The sequence below is a fragment of the Sarcophilus harrisii genome, chromosome 1, assembly GCF_902635505.1.
Source record: "Sarcophilus harrisii chromosome 1, mSarHar1.11, whole genome shotgun sequence".
NCBI classification, from domain to species: Eukaryota; Metazoa; Chordata; class Mammalia; order Dasyuromorphia; family Dasyuridae; genus Sarcophilus; species Sarcophilus harrisii.
Window position 1 is genome coordinate 143,797,512 of NC_045426.1, and position 14,199 is coordinate 143,811,710.

The 14,199-nt window shown below is 37.5% G+C and overlaps 1 protein-coding gene across 1 annotated transcript in view; it reads right to left on the reverse strand.

Annotated features, from left to right (window-relative positions):
- Nucleotides 1-14,199, reverse strand: part of LOC105749262 (chondroitin sulfate proteoglycan 4-like) — an 81,309-nt gene that overhangs the window by 21,742 nt on the left and 45,368 nt on the right. The window contains 1 exon segment of the mRNA XM_031965015.1: nt 6,794-6,960. Within this exon segment, the coding sequence (XP_031820875.1) occupies nt 6,794-6,960 (167 nt within the window).

Sequence of the window (14,199 nt, forward strand, 5' to 3'; positions counted from 1 at the left end):
AATTATAGGAGAGAAGAAAAGGAGAAAAAAGATAAGAGACTAGGAGATGACAGAGAGGAGGGAGAGGAAAGAGTAAAAAGGGAAAAAAAAGGTTAGGAAGAAAAAAGAGAGAAGGGGAAAGGGAGAAAAAAGAGACTAAGAAAATAAAAGGGAGAAAAGGGAGAGAAAAAGGAAAGAGGCTAGGAAAAAAGGAGAGAAGGGGAAAGAGAGAAGGAAGAAGAGACCAGAAGAAGATAGAGTGAAAGAAAGAGGAAAGAAAAGGAGAAAGGGAGAGAAGGCAAAATAAATCCAAGGAAAGATGACAGAAGGGGAAGATATAAGATGGGAAGTAAGGAGATAAATGAGAAGGTAACAGGAAGGAAACTTTAAAATAAGTATGAACTTATTAAGAGAATTAATAAAGTTAACAGCTATGATTACTAAGATACAAGGAAAAAATGTATTATTAGTATATATTTCTTTACACCAGTATTAAGTGTCACTCGCAGGTATCAGAGAGCAAAGAAATGTGTGAGTGTTTATGTGTAATGTATGTGTGTACACATGAAAACCTGACACTTAGCAAAGGCCTATTGACTGACTGACTATGAGAAGAGTAAGGAAGGAGTCTGCAGGTGTCCTTGCAGGTACACTGGGGCCATGAAACCCTGAGGCACATCAGAAAAAAAATGTAACCTGGAATGCTTCTGATCTGATGGGACTTATTAAGAATCGTAACATTTTCAGGGCCACAAATCACAAGGTAGTGAAAGGAAGAAACAAGTAAGTTCTATAGTTAGTGGCTAATACTTCCTAGTAGAACTTAAGTTCAAGGGCACATATCAGGGCAAGCGGGAAAGGAGGAACTGGACAGAAAGGTTGGCAACAATAAGGAACACTGGGATACTTAAAGCACGTGTATGTTAGATACTGCTAACCCTACCAGCCTTGACTCCCCCCTATCTCTCTCTCTCTTTTCTCTGCTGGAGAAGTTAAAAGAATATAAATTAACTAAAAACAGGAAAACAAAAACAAAAAAACAAAGGTCAAAGAAGATCATGGGAATGGGGGAGGAAGGCTCTTAGAGATGAATCAATTTGCTTCCTCCACTGTATCAGCTCCTTCTAAACTTCAGGCTCAGCTGAGCTGACTGCCTAATTAAGTCTTTCCTAGACTACCTTCTTCCAGCCTGTATTCAGTAATTATGAGTATCATGACAGGTTCAATTAGTATCTCTTAAAATACTTTCCCCTAGCTACCATACCACCATCCATAAACCTCTTAATTAGAAAATGGCCTTGTTTATTCCCCATATACAATACCGGCATCTCCCCTTTCCATGTTTCTACACTCGGTCTCCCTCGGCTAGGGATGTCCTCCCTTCTCATTTCCCTTCCTTAGAATCTCAGTTTCTACAAGTGCTGTCTTCCATATCAGGGCTCCTTAAGTTTTTCCACTCATGACCTCTTTTGGTCCAAGAAATTTTTAGGCAAACCCAGGCCTATAGTTATATAAAATAGATAAGCAAATAAAAAATTTACTGATAATAAATCATAAATTAATTTTCAAAAAACTCTTTGACTTACATATAATTTTACCATTCATTAAAGATGAAAGCAAATTTGCATACTAATGAAATGGATGCGCTTATTTAATTTTACATAAAGAATTAAATCTTGGTGGAATGTTTGATACCTTTTCTGTTGTACAAATCTGTCACAATCCCCACATTCAGTTACATGACTCCATATGGGGTTGTGACCCACAGTTTAAATCTTTCTTTATCCCTCCAGATACCAGTATCTTTCTCTCAGCATTTACCTCATATATATCATGTGTATGTTTATATATGTATGTGTTATCTCCTCCAAGAGAATGCAAGCACTTTGACAGACAAGAATTGCTTCATTTTTGTTTCTGTATTCCCAGCACATGATAGATGTCTGTAGACTGAATGACTTTTATGACATCACAAAACTTCATCATCAAGACCTTACTACATAATTATTTTGGAAAATGATTATTATTTTTTTAATAAAACAATACAAAATAGGTTATTACATTTCCATTCACCCCAATAAAGTATTATGACTCAGTACTTAATACACTCAATAGACTTGTAGACTGAATGACTTTTGTGACATTACAAAACCACATCATCAAGACCTTACCACATAATTATTTTGGAGAATGATTATTTTTTTTCTTATAAAACAATACAAAAATATGTCATTACATTTCCATATACCCCAATAAACTATTATGGCAGCACTTAATACACTTAATGCACTTGATACAAGATGTTCTTCAAAATACCCTGTGATATTTAGAAATTAATGGTTTAATAATTTAGCCTTGACAGTATAGTAGATGAGTGACAAGCCCATGAGGTAACAATAACAGCAATATGTAGCTTACCATGCACCAGGCACTGTGCTTAGTGCTTTGCAAATATTAATTAACTCATTTAATTCTCACAAAAACCCCAGGAGACAGTTGCTATTATTATCTTCGTTTTACAGATGAAATTGAGTTAACAGAAATTAAGTGACTTGCCCAGAATGAAACAACTAGGAAATGTTCATGACCACATTTGAAATTGAGTCCTCCTGATTCTAGGTCTAGCACTCCATCCATTGTGCCACCAGATCCTTCTAGATAAGAGCTCAAATTCCCCCAGCATCAGTCTTCCAGCACCCATTTGGCCACATGGCCACTTGAGGAATTCACATAAGTGCACTCAGAGCAGCCCTGTTTCTGTGTCCCAAAGAAACCTTCCTGAAAAAGGTAGACGTCAATGATCTACCCCTTCTCTATAGCACTCAAACAGCATTTTCACTGCACAAATTTTCAAATGATTATAGGCTGTTCCGTGCTTTGCTTTCCTCCTAACTGTCCTGAATATGATTTGTTTGTACGTATCTATTTGTTTGTCTCCCTCAGTAGGTTGTAAACTTCAAGGGCAGAAACTTTCTTGTCTCTCTCTTTGTATCTCTAGTATTTAGCACAATGGTTGGTCCATAGCAGAGACTTAATAAATGTTTACCAACTGACTTTTCTAATTATTTTATGCATATCAGTCTTTTTTTCCTGATACAAATAAGGATAGAGCCAGGTACTTCAGAATTGGAGATGTTTAGTCTAGAGAAGACTAGACTTACTGGAAACAGGATAGATGTCTTTAAGGATCTGGAATCCATGTGAAATAGAGGTTAGACTTGTTCTGCTTGGTCCCAACAGGCAGAAGTAGGAAGAGGAAGTTTCAGAGAGGTGGATTTAAGTTTAATGTCAGGAAAAACTTTCTAACAACTGCAGCTATTCGAAAGCAGAATGAGTTATCTCAGGAAGCCAAGGGTATCAAAGGCTGGATGACCTTGCAAGGTATGTTATAGAAGAAATTCTTGTCTGGGATCCATTTGGGATAATGTGATTCTAATAATAACAAAAATGATAACTAACATTTTTACAGTACTTTATAATTTAGGAAGTATTTTTCTCATGAAAAGTTCCTAATATGTAGAAAAATCCAAAAAGGCTACGGGATGTCTTGGAAGGTAATGAGTTTATCAACGGTAGAAATATTCAACTTATGCCTAATGGACCACTCATCTGACATACCATATTACTTCAGGCAGAAGTTGAACTAAATGAAGTCACCTAGTTATTTGTGACAGTTTTCTCAAGGGGTTTGAAGAAGAAGGTTCCTTCCAACTATAAATTTAAAATCTAATGTTCCTATAAATTCTAAAATACATTTCAATACTTATACTGAGAAGCAGCTGATGTTTCAGTGACAAAACATTAGACCTGAAGTCAAAGAATACCCGAGTTCAAATACAGCCCTAGACACTTCAAGTGCAAGTCATTAAACCTCTGTCTGCCCCATTTCCTCATCTATAAAATGAAGAATAGCACTTACCTCCCATTTGTTGTGAAAATCAAATGAAATAATATCTGTACAGTGTTTTGTAAATCTGAAAGCACTATATAAACAAAGTATTTATATATTCTCTCCACCACTACCCATCACCCCAGTCAGTACAGCAAAATGGCAGGCACAATAGGTGTGGAATAAATCCTTGCTGTTTAGATTAAGGCTCAAGTTCCTTCTGAAATCTTTAAGCAGCCTAGGGGACTCATTTATTGGGGAAATCCCTTAATTGTGTTTGCCTCAGTTTCCTTATTTTAAAATGAGCTGGAGAAGGAAGTGAAAAACCACTTCAGTATCTTTGCCAAGAAAACCCCAAATGGAGTCACAAAGAGTCAGGCACAAATGAAAAACTGAACAAGGAGTTTTTCATTTGTGCCTGACTCTTTGTGGAGTCCATTTCCCCTATTTACCAATGCCTTGTGAATTCCTAGAGCCAACAAGACTTCCTGGGAAATCTGGATATATGTGACCTGGGATCCCTAACAGTGGGCATCAATAACCCATTTCAGTCATTATTCTTCTTATTAGTGGTGGGGAGGAATGTCTTCTCCAAGTACTGCATATTTACCTAAGTCTCTTAGATGAAGTGCAGGGAGAAGTTCATTGTAGACAAATGACACAGGTTCAGATAATGGTTCTACCATCACTTAATAGCTGGGTAACCATGAGCAAGTAACATAACTTCTGTGAGATTCATCTATTTCATCTGTAAAATGGGGATGACTCCCTCACAGAGCTGTTTGTTATAAGGACAGAATGAGATAATGGATGGGAAAGTGCTTTGTAACTTGCAAGCTGCTCTATACATTATATTTGTTTGTTTTTTCTAGCTTCATTTCCTTTATTTTTTATTAAAGCTTTTTATTTTCAAAACATAAGCATGGATAATTTTTCAACATTGACCCTTGCAAAACTTTGTGTTCCAAATTTTCCCCTCCTCCCCATCCCTCTCCCAGATGGCAAGTAATCCAATATACATTAATGTTTTTGTTTTTTATTGCATTTGAAGCATCAACTAGAATAAAGCCAAAGTAACCAAGGCTTCCATTCTGAGTGGCTGATACCCCCTTAATCTCATGACATAATGTGGTTTGTATTACAACACTCATTTCTCTTTGCGAGTGCAGAACTGATACTTCCTCATCTCAGTCTCACACTTGGTGTCTCTGCCAACCATATGACCTGCTCCCTAAATACATTGCCAACAAAGGCAATGGGGAAGCCAAAGACAAACTGAATTCTGCCATATCAGCCTGAGCAGGGGCCGCTCCAAGGTCAAAGGTGGGCATGCGGTAAAAATCTATTACTTTTGTTCAATTTCACATTCACTCAAACAGCATTTAATTTACATCTTTTCCTTCTGCTGTTTATTCAATTCACAGGCCAACAGTGAGAACATTTCAGAATTGAAAAGTAAACACATCAAGAAAGGAAAAATATATTTCCCCTTAAAATTCAGTTATCTTTTAAATCACAATAATCATTCATGTTTATATATAGCTCTAAGGTTTCCGAAATGTTTTTCTCACAAGAACCCTGCAGAGTGGGCAGTGTGAGAATTATTAATCTCGTTTTACAATCATTTCAGTTTTGCCTGCTTTCCTATGACTTCATTTGTGTGCTTTTGAGGGCATATGTACTGGGGTAGTTTGCCATTTACTTTTTCCACCTCATTTTACAGATGAGGAAACTGAAGCAGACTATCACTTGTTCAGATCACACAGCTAGTAAATCTCTGAGGGGGCCAGATTTGAATTCAGGAAAGTCAGTCTTCCTCACCCCAAGCCCAGAACTCTATTCACTTACCTGCCTTACAGTTGAGGAAGATGAATTATAAATAAATTACACGACTTATTCATAGTTGCAGAGCTAAGACATGTTAAAGTCAGAATTCAAACCTGGGTCTCATGATCCTTACTTAGCCCAGAAGTCCTTCTAACAGATCACAATGCTTCTCTATGTGTGATATAAACCCTTCAGATTTCACATAGCTCTTCACATAAGAATGCCTAACAATAAAATCACATGAAAGCATAATCTGTCTACAGGTTCCCAATGTGGCTGGAAAACCAACCAAATCCCTTATGCCCCTTTTAAAGCATTCTTCTTAGAATCATAGAATCTTAGAACTATAATGGACCTCGGAAGAAACTCTACCTTTTACCATGGTGCAACCATTGGTAGAACAACGGATTTTTAAGCAGAAAGATCTGATTTCAAATCCAGCCTCAGACACTTGCTGTATAACCCTGGACAAAGCATTTAAACTCTACCTGCCTCAATTTCCTCATCAACAAAATGGGGATAATAATAACAGCAACTTCCCAGAGGTGTTGTGAGGATGATGCAGGATAATATTTGTAAAACACTTTGCAGTCTTTAAGAGTTATATGAAATTTAGCTACTATAATAATTAACTGTTCTTAAAATTATAATTAAACAAAATTATAAATAAAAATATATATAGCATACAACATTTAAAATTATAATTGTTATAGCAGCTAGAATGATAATGATGACAATGATGATGATGGTAATAATGATGATGAAGAAGAAAATGGTAGCTCAGAGAAGTAAAAATATTTCTCCAAGGGAAATTTGTTTAAATTGGGTAAAAATCTGGCTATGAACTGTATCTCAACCATGACACATGCTTTCTCCATACTTAAGCATCTACATTTGTTTTTTTTTTTTTTAACAGTGCCAAACCACTTGCCTTCCTATTGCCACTAAAAACAGACCTCAAATTCTCATTTTAACCATTCTGTGCCATAGGAAGTCTTAGTGAGTTCTAAAAGCATGGAAAGAGGAAGAGGGACAATGGCCAAGTCCCACTCCCCATCTTCCATCAGAGTAGGGTCACATCAGAGTCAGGATACTTACCGCCTGTTGTGTAAATGCAGAAACATCCCGTGTGTCACTGTCCAGTCTAACGAGCCTCCCAAGTTTTGGGGGGCTCAGAACTGTGAAAGTGACTGTTCGGTTTCCCACACCGACCCCATCATTGGTCACAGCTTTCAGGACATGAGATGTAATGGGTTTGGTGGAGCCTAAGAGACAAACCAAGATAAAAATGTAGAGTAAATAAGCTGGGCCATGCTAGTGCTCCCTCTAAAAAGCCCATACTGGATGATCCAGACCGTTCTCTTATTCTCAGAATCAGGAAAAATATCCTTTTGCCTCTCTGAAGAAGGCATCTCTGCTCCAGTATTTCAAGGAGTTGTGATTTCATCAGTAAAGGGACATCACCATCCTTCTGTGCCTTACTTAGTAACCAGCATTCACACCTTTCAACAAACAGCCCAAGGTTTCAGCCTCTTTCTTCCTTTGTACAAGTAATGTCCCTTATGGGAATTGTACACACAGTAGGTGCTCTATAAGCACCAGTTGACCAATCTTAATGCCATTAACAAAGTTTTTAAATGATAGTCTAGTCTAGGTTCATCATCTCATTAGCCACTTTAATTCAAGGGAGAAGTGTTTCGCACTGTGTAGGGATGGCCAGACTTGTTGCTTAAATCTAACCACAAATCTAAGAGCCTAAAACAGGACAGAGGCTATTAGCATACTACAGGGTAGATGGGGGCTGGAGCCTTCTAAACATTTCTCAGTCCTCCTTTAAAAATGGCATTTCTGAGGAAGTTAAATGGGGATGGGGATTTTATTGGATGGAGAGTTAACTTCAGGGGATGGAGGCCAGGAGTGAGGGCTGGAAATATCACAGGCTTGGAAATACCCCTGCTCTCTGCTGGTTAGAACCTTCACACTAGTTCGATCTGCTTCCTGCGCCTTAAACCCTGGAATCCACTGCCATCTGCAGGCCTTCAGAATGGATGGGGGCAAGAATTAGAAAAGGGTGTCTTGAGGAGGCAGGGCAGTCCCACGTGGCTCCGTGCCCCAAAGCCAAGTTTCACAAAGTCAAAACAGGTCTGAATTCTATGCTTCCTAAACATCCACCCAAGTCATTATTCCAGTCCTAGGAATTGGGCAGAAGGAAGGACACCAAGAGAATCAACCCACTTGCATTTTCCCCTCTGTCTCCCTATCACACTAATTGTTACCACAATCATCAAGTCAGGACAATTGATCTGCAGGGCAGGGGAGGCAGCAGCTGTTGCCAATAACCTTGATGAGGGCACAGCCTCTCCCATCCCCCACCCCCAAGCTGCCTGTAGCAGCCTGTAAAAGCAGAACTCCCTACGTTTCTTGGCAGGGGTTTCTAAAGCAGTCCCTAAGCTATGGAGCTGACTCGGACATGTGCAGCATGTTTCATTATGGTGTGCCCTCAAGGAATTATTTTATTTTATGTGAACATTTATTGAATAGTCAATCATATTATTCATCAAGCTAAAGAAACTAAAATAGCTCTGATTTTTATTTTAAAAAATTAACTGTACTTTAAAAGAAAGTTTTTCTCTTAAATTGAACCCTTCCTTTAAAATTCAGAATAATCTTTTCAGTCTTTTTTTTTTTTTTTAAACTAAAAAGAAATCCTTTTACCTGTTTCTTATTCTCCCTCTTCTTCTCCCATCCAACCCAAGGGAAGAAAACAAGTATTTAAATAAGCACCTACTATGTGCCAGGCAGTATTTGATACTCCACAAAAGCCCTGGAGGTAGGTGCTATTATCATTCTCATTTAACATAATTTGAAGCAAAGAGATGTTAAATGACTTGCCCAATATCAAACAGCCTGTAAGGTGTCTAAGGTGAAAACAGAACTCAGGCTCCCCTGACTCCAGACCCAGGGCTCTAGCTACATAGAGATCCATCTTTCTGAAATTTAAAATTTAATTTTTTTTGCCTTGTCTGTACCAACCAGAACACCAAGGCAGCGTGCTACAGGTAGAAATAAAGGATAATAGAGAAATCAACGGGAGGGAAATGTCAAGTAGAAAATTTTTTTTTCCTGTTTTGACTGTAGCAAGTTGGAGAGAAAAGGATGTCTGGGCCTGATTCCCAATAGGATCTGGACTCTGACAAACAGAACCACCACCTAGAGCAGGTAATACTTTCCCTGAGGAATATCTAGAAGACAGTCTTAGCATGTCCAAACTGCGGGGTGACCCTGTCACTGGAAGCACCTCTTTCTTTGTCCTTCCTTAAAACTTCAAAGTCATTTGGGGCAAATAAATGTGAAGTGAAAAAAGGAACTAGAGGTCTCCAGAACCTGCTAAAGTCACTCCTGCAGGTCCCCATCATAGCTAGAGGGCAGGTCTTCCTGATTCTAGGCCCAAGGTGGCTAGAACCTGCCCTCTAGCCTCCCAGTTGATGGCTAAATGGATACCAAATGGAATCTAGAACATTGCAAGATAGATGGGATGTAACATCTCTCTTAACAGAGTCAAGATTTTAGTCACTTTTTTCTTTTGTAAGAATAATGCCTTTATACTGGATTGCTTGCTGTCTAGGAGAGGGGGTGGACAGAAAGGAGGGAGAAAAATAAGGAGCTCAAGGTTTTGCTGGAGTGAATATTGAGAGCTATCTTTGCACATATTTTGAAAATAAAAAGCTATTTTTTAAAAAAGGCCTTTTGTGGGAGCTGTGTGCACACTAGGTGATCTGAAAATACTTGTTGATTGATCTAAATGCCATATCCTGCAAACATTTCTTGGAGGGCTTAACAGGATAAGCCGAGACCTCTGGGCAGTTAAAGCTCTAGCTTAGACAAGGGGTTCTTAATATCTGTCTATCTCCATATATACATATATGTATGTATGTGTATATATATATATATAACATATATATACAGAAAGAGAGAGAAACAGAAAAACAAAGAGAGAAAAGGAAAAAGAGAATGAGAGGGGGGAGGGATTGTGTAATAGATCCCTTTGGCAGTTAGGTAAAGCCTTGGACCTTTTCTTAAGAAAATGTTTTTAAATTACTAAAAGAAATTCTATTTATTTTTAAAGATTTGAGGAAATAAGGATAATTTTTTCCCATTCAAATTCACAGCTCTCCTAAATCCTAAAGAGTCCCAGATTAAGAACCTCCTTTTCTAGAGAATTTGTTTACTCGGGTGTCTTTTGCTATGTCTGTGCTTCTGCATTTTGTGCATGTCTGTGTAAAGAGCTATATTATAAACTGTCAGAATTCTTAAAACATAGTATTTGCCAAATGTTGGGAAGAAGGATAATCCATCCTAAAACAAGTGGCTGCCAAGTTCTCCTGAACCCCCCCTTATTCTCTAAGAGTGTCCATACCAGCAATCACAGAATTCTGATTTGAAGTCAGGAAATCTTGGTAAAGAAACAGGGGGTGTAGTGGATAGAGCACTGGACTCAGAGTCAGGACAGACGCTTCAAATCCCACCATGACCACATTAGCCATAGGCCATTAGACTCTGGACAACCTACTTCACAAGTACACAGCCCCAGTCTCCTTCTATGTAAAATAGGGATAATAATAGCACTTATCTCATGGGGTTCTAATGAGGAACAAATAAGAATGTAAAGCACTCTGCAATCCTTAAAACTCCATTAACCTGTTGTTTCTTCTTCCCTTATTCCTTTGTAACATACTCACTTTTCTCCCTCTCTTGCCTCCTAAGACCACATTAAGGGTCCAAACTACTTTTAACCTAAGCTCGTATCCACACCAGGTGGGTGAATGGCCTGAGAGCTCCTTATCTGCCAGGTAAGACATCGAGAAGAAGCAAAGTATAGTCAGTGATCGGGAAGGTCTCCAATCGAGACCTACAGCTGCCACATACTGGCTGGGTTACCCCAAGGCTCCAGGGGTCCTCAAACTACGCCCGCAGGCCAGATGCAGCAGCTGAAGACGTTTATCCCCCTCACCCAGAGCTATGAAGTTTCTTTATTTAAAGGTCCACAAAACAACCTTTTTGTTTTTACTATAGTCCAGCCCTCCAACAGTCTGAGGGACAGTGAACTGGCCCCCTATTTAAAAAGTTTGAGGACCCCAAGCAATGCGCTCATTTACCTGAGTACCTGAGAGTACAAGGACTCTACCTGCACATAATCAGTCAACAAGAACAATCCCTTCCAGGCCTGTTTAGCTACAATGTCCCATTCCCTCTTGGAGATCTTTTCAAAGTACCTGTTAACTTGGAAAGACTTAAGACCTATGACCAATCCAATGACCAACCATCCTTCCAGAGGACTAATGATGAAGAATACTATTTTGTAAATATCTATTATTATGACAATCAATATGTATTCATAATACATGTGTATATCAATATGTATTCTAATAGGGTAAATGACATTTCAGCAGGTATCTCACCCCTATTATTTCCTGGGAATTACTAGATGCACTTAGGGTACCAAATGAGTAAGAAATGCAGAGTTAACTAGTAATGATTGTTAATAACAACAGTTAGCATTTACGTAATGCTTTAAGGTTTGCAAAGAAATTTAAAATTATTTTATTTTTATCCTCACAGCCACCCTAGGAAGTGGATGCTATTATTATCCCCATTTTATAGGTAAAAAAAACAGAGGCACAGTTAAGTGACTTGTCAAGTGTGTGAGGTTGTATTTGAATTTAGGTCATCCCAATTCCAAGCCCAGAACTCCATCCACTGGGACATAGTCCATGCTTCCCTTCAAGATGAGAAATCAATAAAAGCTCACTCCTATTACTAAATCCCCCTAACCCTGGTCTAGAAAAAAATTGGAGACAAGTCTAGAACATAGAAAAGTAGCCTTTAAAAATCCCAAAAAACAAAGAACAACTTGGTACAATCACTTTCACCCCCAAAATTTGTTTTTTGTTTTTGTTTTCAAATTCACAAAATCTCAAAGAGGATTCTATAAGAGAAAGGGAAGGAAACAAGTTTTTTACTAAGTGTCTACTATGTGCAGATTGCTATACCTTTAAGCACTTTAAAAATGTTATCTCATTTGATCCTTATAACAACCACATGAAGTAGGTGCTATTATTATTCCCATTTTATACTTGAAGAAAACTGAGGCAGACAGATAAAGTGACTTGTACAAGTCTAAAGCCATACTTAAACTCAAGTTTTTCTGAATGGCTCATGCTCTATCCATTGGGCAACCTAAACCCTATATGGGTTTAAAACCTGTATAAATTTTAAACTTTTAAACTTATAGGCTTGAATCCATATAAGTTTAAAATTTTTATATAAGTTTAAACTCAAAACATCAAATATTCTTATCATCATATTTCACGGACTATAGAAATGCTTTCAAGACTTTCTAAGCTTTTGATAGAAATTCTTTCAAGCTACTTGGCACAGTGGGAGTTACCATGGAAAGGCTAAAAGGGATGTGAAGGAAGACTTGACAGATAATTAAAAGAACAGAAGGGAGTTGTTAGCAAATTTCTCTGACTCAGATTTGTACTGACAAACTATGCTGATATTTTCCTGAGACAAGGAAAAGACAAAACCACAGATCAGGCTGGGGAGGTATGTAACCAGTGGAACAAAGATAAGAATTTATCTTATTTCCTGTGCATGTCACTGATTAACAGCCACAGTTCCCATCTTTAAGGAATTTCCATTTTAAAATGGGCAAACAATGTGAAAGTCAAGAGGATTGGTTTAATGGGAAACTAGAGCTGTAGATTTGAATTCAAATCCTGCCTTTGCCTCTTATTAGTTCAGCTCTTAGGGATTCAATTTTCTTAGCTATACAATGGAGAGGTTGAATTAAATGATCTTTAAAGTTCCTACCAGCTCTAAAACTATTATCTTAATTTATTTGATACTGCATTAACTACACACAAACCAATCTAGCAGACTGATTATTTCTTCCTATAAAAACCCAAGTTTCGGTCTATGATCACTATACTTCTGGGAAGATAACCTTCATCTATTAGCTATGGCTTTTAATAGCAATATGGGGAAATGACCATAGACCATGAGGATCAGAGCCTCAATGAGAGACTGCTGTAGGTACTAGTCTGCAAAAGATTACTATTCCATCACTAAACTGATTCTCAGTTTGGAAGAAGTGTTGTGGTTAAAGTATTTTTTAAAAAAAACAATTTAAAAAGGTCTACTTCATATGAAGTAGTATGTGGTCATGTGCAAAAATTTGGGTGGATTTTGGTGATATCTTTATGATTTGGAGTGAGTTTCTCATTTAAATTAAAGGAGGAGTAGAATAATTTCTTTCTCTTATATGGTCAGGGAAGACTGGAGGAAAAATGTGATTTCAAGAGAAGAATTCATAAGAGGTCAGAGAAGTAAAGAACATTCAAACAGAGGGCATGGTAGATGTTTTAGGCTAAATGCAGAAACTATGAAACACTGGAGAGTTTCAGGATAATCAGTGGTAAGGGGAAAAATTTGTCATTTTTTTCTTTTTTGTGTCTATTTTAAAGAATAAGTAACAGAAATCCAAAGGGCTTGGCTTTCTAATTATAGTGGCCTTGTAACTTTCTCTTTAAATATACAATAGTACACATACATTTAAATATGTATGAAAGAGTCCAAAAGCATGGCCAGAATACAATTAAACACATCTAAATTAAGGTGAACAGGCCCTTTCCTATCTATGACCTTAGACAAAAACCAAAAAATTGGGGGGACTCACAAACTCCATCTGCAAAATAGAAGACTGGACGATAGAGGAAGCAGCATGGTAGAAAGTATTGATTCTGAAATCAAAGACCTTGGGCTAAACTTTTATTTAAGCCATTTATTAACTATGTAAATTTGAGCAGTCTTTTGATCTTCCTGGATCTCAGTTTCTTCAAACATAAAATGAGTTAGACAAGATGCCCTTGGAGGTCCCTTCTACCTTCAAAACTACAATCTTATAAGTAAGTTATTTCAAAAATCTTCAGTTCAAGAACCTTTCAGAATACTTTTACAGTCAAATTTTCTAAGTCTGTCATTTTCAGGTCATCAGTACAGAGATACTTCACCACTCTGAAGTAGTTTTTAACTAAACTAAATGATACTCTAAGAGCCCCCAAAATGAGTCATTATTATTCTTTTAAAATAAATGTAGAATCTTTTGAAATCAGTTTTTCAAAAAGCTGATACATTATTGTGATTATTTCTGATACATTATTGCTCTTGATGGTAACATAATTCCCTTGGTTACCCACCCAAGTTAACAACCTTGGAGTCCTCCTTCACCTCCCATCCCCATCCATTTTAATTAGTATCCAAGATTTGTTGATTCTCTCTCCACATCCTTCCCATCTGTTCCCTCCCTATTTATCTCTACTGCCACATTAAAAAAAAATTAAAAAGGTCTACTTTATATGAAGTGTGCAAAAGTTTGGGTGGATTTTGGTGTTATCTTTATGAGTTGGAGTGAGTTTCTCATTTAAATTAAAGGAGGATTA